The following is an 8,564-nucleotide window of genomic DNA, read 5'->3' as shown; positions in this document are numbered from 1 at the left end:
TATTTTCCATTTTTTGCTATCCAAATTAACAAAATAATTTTTTTCGGCAACTTTGTTAAAAAAATTTCATTCTAATCAAATGCATGGTGTAAATTTTATTTTATTTTTCTTTACTTTACTTTCATCCTGATTTTTTTTTTTGTTTTGAAGGAAATAAATAAAAAGAAAAGTGATTTAAATAAAATAAAATAAAAAAGGGAAAGAAAAGAAAATTCTGGACCAATGAGAACAAACGGGTATGACCGAAACCCATGCACAAAAGGAGTGTTTAAATCCTCTGAAGTGAGTTACCCGGCTGTCCTTGCTGTGCACGACTTAAGGCCTTGTTTGGCTTAGCACAATAAAAAAGGCAAGTGACGGAGCTTAACGATAACTTGGTTGCCAACTAAAAACCGAAAATAAAAAGGAAAAAGAAAAGACAAGAAATATCTGACTTGTTACCAAATTTAAAACTGGCAAATTGGCGCCTTTGTCTCCTTCCCTTTTGGTTTTCTTCCCTTTTGCCTTTTTGAACACTTTGAATCAAAACCCTAATTCCTCTCTCCTTCCCTTCTGGATCCACCAAAAGCATCCCTCCTTTCATTTTCGCTTTCTTCCATTTTTCCTTTGTTAACTCCTTGAATCAAAACCCTAATTCATCTCTCCTTTCTTCTGATTTCATCACAAGCATCCCTCCTTCCCTTTTCATTCCATAAAAAATCCTATTTTTTTTTTTTTTTTTTTTTTACTTTTTTATTTCCTTTTTTGAATCAAAACCCAGATAGCACTCTTGTTTTTCTCTTTGATCTATATTGCTACTCTTTCTTTGCTGTTTTGTCCCATAGAAAACATGCTTGCATTTTTACGTTGCAATTCCTCTTTGAATCAAAACCTGATGGTGATTAGATTCCTTCTGGTTGCAATTCCTTCTTTGCTTACTCGTTACCTTTACCCTTAAAACAAGATATCCACGTCGTACTGTATAACTAATGTTACATATAAAACTATCTGAATTCACTATATTGTTATGTTCTTATTTGAAGTAAAATTTTACTCAAAAAAAAAATTAATAATAAGAAAACATAAAAAAGACCACAATCACATGTTAAGTTAGAGAGTTCTATGAACATGTTAAACTCAATTGGTCTAACTTGTGACCACATACAAAATACTACATGCTTACCAAAATACTGAAAAGGCCAATGGCTCTTTTTTAATTTTTTAATTTTTTTTATTTATTTATTTTCAATTATGAAGAAATCATACATTTAGTTATTCTCTACAGTGAACTATGGAGTCCTTTTCTAGAGGGTTCCTATTAGTTTGGTAACATATTGTTATTGAAAAAATCATGGCAAAGTTTGGTATTAATTGCCATTTGCTCACTCATTACCTCCACCCTCAAAACACGGTATAACTAATGCCAGATATAAAATTATCTGAATTCACTGTATTGTTATGTTCTTATTCAAAGTGAAATTTTACCAAAAAAAATAAAAATAATAATAATAATAAGAAAGCATAAAAAAACCACTATTACATGTTAAGTTAGAGAGTTCTACGAACATGTTAAACTCAATTAGTCTAACTTGTGACCACACACAAAATACTACATGTTTAACAAAATAATGAAAAGGCCAATGGCTTTTTTCTCCAATTATTAAGAAATCATACATTTAGTTATTCTCTAAAAGTGAACCATGGAGTTTTTCCAGAGGATTTCTATAAGTTTGGTAGCATATTGTTATTGAAAAAACCATAGCAAAGGTTGGTATTAATTAGCATTTGCTCACTTATTACATTTACCCTCAAAATAAGGTATTCATATCGCGATGCCTAACTAATGTCACATATAAATATATTTGAATTCTCAATATTGATATATTCTTATTTGAAGTGAAATTTTATCCAAAAAAAAAAAATATATTAAGAAAGCATAAAAAAAACCACGATCACATGTGTTTTAAATTGTGAGAAACAAGGATATAGAAGATCAATTTATTACTCTTCGAATGAATATAGGAATTACTTTAGAAAGTGAAATGATCAAATAACAAGGATCTGGTTTTTGCTTTTAGACACGTACAACGTATCTTAACTCGGTTAATCGATTTAACTAAAATCAGCAAACTGATAGAATTGTATCCACCGAATTCTACTATGACACTTCAATTTTTGAATACATATTTAAAGCACTGATTTATTTCATTTCTCATTTCCCATCTCTCCGCGACCAAGGCGACAAGATTCGAAACCCTTGCTTGAATGAATGATGAAGGGGGGTTCCTTGGTTATTTGTTTTATTTTTTTGAGGAAGTAAATCTGACGTGGAATTCAAATTTTTTTATAATTTTTCTTTTCAGTAATAAGCTACCACTACTTAACGGGGAGAAGGAAGTTAACTGAAGGAAAAAAAATTATTTTTATTACGTTTATATCATTATAATGGGAATTATGAACAGACGTGGCCAAATATAAGGCCTTATATTGTACACCGCCAGCAGGGATTGCTGAGTAACGAGGATTTGCTACCACAAAAAGAAAGTTTAATTCCAAACCGTTTACACTGTCCGTCCAATCCGACGGCTGAAAGGAAAGGGGGCGGAAAGTTCTAGAACCTAACAAAAAAAACCTATATAAGAGGACTTGAGCTGCTTCTACAATCAACATTGATTCCTTTACGATCTAAAAACCCTAATTTGCTACTCTTTCTTAGTTCCTGCTCGATTCCAATCAAATGGCTGGTAAAGGAGAAGGTCCGGCTATCGGAATCGATCTGGGGACGACCTACTCGTGCGTCGGAGTGTGGCAACACGACCGCGTCGAGATCATTGCCAACGACCAGGGTAATAGAACGACGCCTTCCTATGTCGCCTTCACCGACACAGAGCGCCTCATCGGCGATGCCGCCAAGAACCAGGTCGCCATGAACCCTATCAACACAGTCTTCGGTAAGATATCTATATAATCCTCCTGTACATATATTATGGGTGTTCCTATTTGCTTTTCCTTTTTATATGTACTTTAACCTATCGATTAGCTTAAATTTAGCTTTGATTTCTATGGGGTTACGGTTGGATTACGGAATTTAATAATTTTTTTTTTAATTATATCAGTATTAAAGTTACATATTTGTTTTGATGTAAATAATGAATATCTGATTTCTTTAACTTCTGTGATTTTGATTCATTTTTTTGTTTGTTTTTGTATTTTGATTTTTTCGAGAAGCTTTAGGCAATATTCTCTTAGATTTACAGAAATTTGGGTATAATGTGGCCGTCATAGTCTTTGCGCTCTTACAACTACTTAACTTTGATCTGTTTTAGAAGTCTATTTTTTCGTCTTTGTTTTAGAAGTCTATTTTTTCTTCTTCGTTTGTTATTCATTTATGCAATAGTCGTTTTAGCAAACATATCATTAACTTGACATGGGTGGGTTTGATGGGTTTTAGGTATTCAAATGAAAATTAATATAACATATCAAACATATCATAAGCTTGACATTAGGGGTCTATCGGATTCACCAGTACAATTGGACCTACAAGTGATAAAGGGAAAGAGATCTGGTTTAGAGATATAAATTTTGATTCCAAATCAGTGGAAATCAAAATACTAGTAATATTTTATAGCTGACCGCTTGATATTGATGATGGGAATTTTTAAGTCCTTATTGCTTGAGATAATCTGTTTTATTCTCCTGGTTGCTAATGTTTGTGTTTTTCTAAATCCCAGATGCAAAGCGTTTGATTGGTAGGAGGTTCACTGACGCATCAGTTCAGGGTGATATGAAGCATTGGCCATTCAAGGTTGTTGCTGGTCCCGGTGATAAGCCAATGATTGGGGTAAACTACAAGGGTGAGGAGAAGCAGTTTGCTGCGGAAGAAATATCATCCATGGTTCTCACTAAGATGCGTGAGATTGCAGAGGCCTATCTCGGCTCCACGATTAAGAATGCAGTTGTCACCGTCCCTGCTTATTTCAATGACTCTCAGCGTCAGGCCACCAAGGATGCTGGAGTCATTGCCGGCCTCAATGTCATGCGTATCATCAATGAGCCAACCGCTGCTGCCATTGCATATGGTCTTGACAAGAAAGCTACAAGTGTCGGGGAGAAGAATGTGCTTATCTTTGACCTCGGTGGTGGGACTTTTGATGTATCTCTTCTCACCATTGAAGAGGGTATCTTTGAAGTGAAGGCCACTGCTGGTGACACTCACCTTGGAGGAGAAGACTTTGATAACCGTATGGTGAACCATTTTTCTCAGGAATTCAAGAGAAAGCACAAGAAGGACATCAGTGGAAGCCCCAGAGCCCTTAGGAGGTTGAGAACTGCTTGTGAGAGGGCAAAGAGGACTCTTTCATCGACTGCTCAGACAACCATTGAGATTGATTCATTGTATGAGGGAGTTGATTTCTACACAACTATCACTCGTGCTAGATTTGAGGAGCTGAACATGGATCTCTTCAGAAAATGTATGGACCCTGTTGAAAAGTGTCTGAGGGATGCCAAGATGGACAAGAGCACTGTCCACGAAGTAGTCCTTGTTGGAGGCTCTACTAGAATTCCAAAGGTTCAGCAGCTATTGCAGGACTTCTTCAACGGGAAGGAGCTGTGTAAGAGCATAAACCCAGATGAGGCCGTTGCTTATGGTGCCGCTGTGCAAGCTGCAATCTTGAGTGGTGAAGGCAATGAGAAGGTCCAGGACCTGTTGCTGTTGGATGTAACCCCTCTGTCCCAAGGTTTGGAAACTGCTGGAGGAGTCATGACTGTTTTGATTCCAAGAAACACTACAATTCCTACCAAGAAGGAGCAGGTGTTCTCTACCTACTCTGATAACCAGCCCGGTGTGCTGATCCAAGTGTATGAGGGAGAGAGAGCAAGAACAAGAGACAACAACTTGTTGGGCAAATTCGAGCTCTCTGGCATTCCTCCTGCCCCTAGAGGTGTTCCGCAAATCACTGTCTGCTTTGACATTGATGCCAATGGTATCTTGAATGTCTCAGCTGAGGACAAAACCACTGGTCAAAAGAACAAGATCACTATCACCAATGACAAGGGGAGGTTGTCCAAGGAAGATATTGAGAAGATGGTTCAGGAGGCTGAGAAGTACAAGTCTGAAGATGAGGAGCACAAGAAAAAGGTGGAGGCCAAGAACGCTTTGGAGAATTACGCCTATAACATGAGGAACACTGTGAAGGATGAAAAGATCAGTTCTAATCTCTCACCGGAAGACAAGAAGAAAATTGAGGATGCTATTGACGAGGCCATTCAATGGTTGGAAGGAAACCAGCTTGGAGAGGCAGATGAGTTTGAGGACAAGATGAAGGAGATTGAGAGCATCTGCAACCCCATCATTGCCAAGATGTACCAGGCTGGTGGCGGACCCGACATGGCTGGTGGCATGGCTGAAGATGGACCCTCGGCCGGTGGAAGTGGTGCAGGCCCTAAGATTGAGGAGGTTGACTAAGTAGTTAGTATTTTTTTAACTCCTATTAGGAGATTGTACTTTATATTTTTTGTTGTTGGATGTTTTGGGTAGCGGTTGTTTTGTGGGATTTTACTGATGGGAAGTCTAATATTTTATGGTTGATGGATCTATTTTAATGGAGACAAGTTTTTCTTTGATAATATTTTCTTTCGTTTTTATATTTGTCCTCTTGTCCAATAACTTATTTGGAACAAGCAATGGTTTGTTCAGTTTGTAACCGATTGCAAGCAAGGGGCTTTAATTCATAGAAATTTTCATTATATATGTAATCAATCATTTTTACAATTTCAATAAGATCAAGTAATAATCATTAAAATAAACAAGTCCACATAACAACAAAACTACCCAGTCCAATTAAAATGACAAAAAAAAAAAGAAAAAAAAAAAGAAGTCCAATTAACAACAATATTGGCTTTTTAGGCTTGGTTCTGAAATTAAATTTAGTTGCCAAGGTCCTAAAATTAAATTTAGTTCCAAAGTCCCGACATTTTTAGTTTAAGCACAATAAACTAGGGCCCCACAAGAGTTTGCAATGGTATCAGAAAAGGTTAGAAAGTCCCATAAAAGTTGTCGATGTCTAGAAAAGAGGAGAGATTTTTGGATCTGGTTACGCGGGTTAAAATGGATTAAACCCGGTTATTTATTAAAATTTATATTTATATAAAATAAATATTAAGTTTATCTTTTTTTGTTTTTGTTTTTAGTGAATCCGATTACGTAGTTAGCTTAAATGGCTTAGTGTTTTATATCAGCCACAACGAAAATGTTTGGGATGTCTATTGGAAGGCTCCCAAACACTTTCATTTAATCTAATTACACGGTGCGAGTATTAAAAATTTGGTTTGATTTTCTATTTGAGATATCTGTTCGAGATAGGAAGATTGCCCATGCCAAGTATTATACTAAATGATGAAAACTGTGGATTGATTTTTATTTCCATTGACATTTTTAGAGATAAATTTTATATTTCTATTATTTTTGAATACAAGATAAAGAGTTGAAATTTAAGTCACACAATCTTGCTCAACGTTTGTCGCTCTTGCACTTCAAAGCCTTTTTATTAAAATTTTAAAAGCATACACACTATATACGTACGAGTGAATATAGGATGTTGTTTATATCCTAATCATGTTCGAATCTATTGAAGATTGCATATACAATGATCAGATAAAGCAGATCTTATTTCTTCTACATCAAATTCATCATATTCAAATAAGAAGAATTTCAGATCACACTTTGAAGGGATCAAGGTGCATGTGGAGTGTTATTGATCTACCAGCAATCCCTCTATAAGGTTCGATGCATAAGTCTGAAATCGAGAGCTGTTGGACGGGAAGTCGCAGAGTCTAGAACGTTTAACGGATTGAGTCTTGGTAGAACGAAGGGGTTTGAGTTTGAGTCAAAATTCGGTTTACTTTGCTTTATACATAATTGATCTTTTTACACTTGGATAGCGCACAAAACCTCGAGGTTTTTCAATTGGTTTCTTCGCTAAATCCGTTGTCACTCTAAACTGTACTTGTTTTTAATTTGCATACGATTGTTGAATTAACCGGTAATTTTAGTAGAGTAGATTATATAGAGAAACACGTGATTAAATCCGCTTTCAATAAAAATTTAAACTTTTCACAATCTATTCTGCTGCACAACTCACAGTCTAGATGTTTGGCTCGCTAAAGAATGAAACTTTTTACCATTTTTAATTACTAGTGTTATTTGGTGCATGGAATGACAAAGTACTAGTAAAATATATATAATTTGAGATTATACAAAATTTGTATAATCACAAATTTAATATATTTTTTAAAATAAAAATTGATATTTGCTACGAATATAATTGTAGTAATTACTCATTTGCTACGAAAATCAATTTAGTCGCGAATAAAATACTATTATTTGCTATAAACTTTTTTCGTGGAGAATGATAGAATTTGTAACAAATAATGGTATCACTGACGAAAATAATTTGTAGCAACTAATAATATAAGTAACGAAAATATTTTGTAGTAAATTACTACCTCCGTCCCAAAAAAAGTGTCTTTAATGGGGAATCGTGTCAGTTCAATTTGTGAGAGTTACGGTTCTCTAAAAGTGACACTTTTTATGGGACGGAGGGAGTAATATATTAGTGACAGAACTAATATGTAGTAAATAAGCATATTAGAGACAGAATCATTTTGTAGTAAATTAATGTATTGGTGACAAATAATTTGTAGCAGACCGAAATAATTCGTAACAAATAAGTGTATTATTGATGAAAAATATTTCGTAGTAAATAAATGGTTATTTGCCAGGGAAAATATATTTTCATAGCATCATATGTACTATCCCGATGCTAGATATTGTTACGACCCATGCCATGAAATACTTTCGTCACAAATGACCTTTTGTTACGAAATTAGTATATTTTGCAACGAAAATTTTCGAAGGTAAAAAGCTTGTTTTGTTGTAGTGACAATTGTGAGGCTTCAGATATTGCACCCACGACCTAAGCCCATCAGGAGACGAACATGATTTTCTTCATCTTCGGCCTGAACTCGTTGAGAGATCAATGATCCTATTCTAGTTGTAGTTGAACTGCTTCAAGATGGAGTCGTAGAGTCACGTGAGCTCCTTCGGTGGTGTCGCCTCTTCTGCTGTCCAACTTGATCTTCTCCAGTTTGGTGACGTACGACAGCTTGCCCGGATAAAAGGTCTAATCAACATGCAATCACTAGCTGAGGAGATGGGTTTCAATTTTGAAGATGAAAAAGAGAGAGGAGACGGTGCTAGGTGGTGATGGTCACTGGTTGAAGCCCACCCAAGTTCCCCCCCCCCCCCCCCCCCCCCCCCCCCCCGCCCCCCCCCCCCCCAAAAAAAAAAAATTAATTACTACTATTAGCCTACCCAAAGAAATATTAGCCCACCCCATGAACAATTCCTGGATTCGCCCTTGGTAGTGGTAGTGGTGGTGGTGATAGTGGTGCTTGGTGGTGGCGACAGTGGTGCTTGGTGGTAGCGGCGGCGGTGGTGATGGTGACAGTGGTGTTTAGCGGTGGTTGTAGGTGCAAAATTTATCTCTATTGAAACAAATAAAAAGAAATATACTACTCACTTA

At 36.0% G+C, this 8,564-nt stretch overlaps 1 protein-coding gene across 1 annotated transcript; it reads left to right on the top strand.

Annotated features, from left to right (window-relative positions):
- Positions 1–2,633: 2,633 nt before the first annotated feature.
- LOC132270960 (heat shock cognate 70 kDa protein 2-like) lies at positions 2,634–5,607 on the top strand. The gene is made up of 2 exons (XM_059772174.1): positions 2,634–2,930; positions 3,711–5,607. Exons 1-2 carry the CDS (start codon positions 2,717–2,719, stop codon positions 5,444–5,446), a joined length of 1,950 nt encoding a protein of 649 aa, XP_059628157.1. The 5' UTR covers positions 2,634–2,716; the 3' UTR covers positions 5,447–5,607.
- Positions 5,608–8,564: the final 2,957 nt, after the last annotated feature.

Source organism: Cornus florida, unplaced genomic scaffold (assembly GCF_030987335.1).
Source record: "Cornus florida cultivar Cherokee Brave unplaced genomic scaffold, ASM3098733v1 CherokeeBrave_3.0.0_Hap2_Chr08, whole genome shotgun sequence".
NCBI classification, from domain to species: Eukaryota; Viridiplantae; Streptophyta; class Magnoliopsida; order Cornales; family Cornaceae; genus Cornus; species Cornus florida.
The sequence above is the reverse complement of the archived record's forward strand: the minus strand, read 5'-3'. Positions and strand labels throughout refer to the sequence as shown.

What these genes read in the sequence shown, in the direction of transcription:
- LOC132270960 (XM_059772174.1), top strand. Translation starts at nt 2,717, where the DNA reads ATGGCTGGTAAAGGAGAAGGTCCGGCTATCGGAATCGATCTGGGGACG. An exon ending in CCCTATCAACACAGTCTTCG is followed by an intron (nt 2,931 to 3,710) that starts GTAAGATATCTA and finishes TCTAAATCCCAG; the next exon opens with ATGCAAAGCGTTTGATTGGT.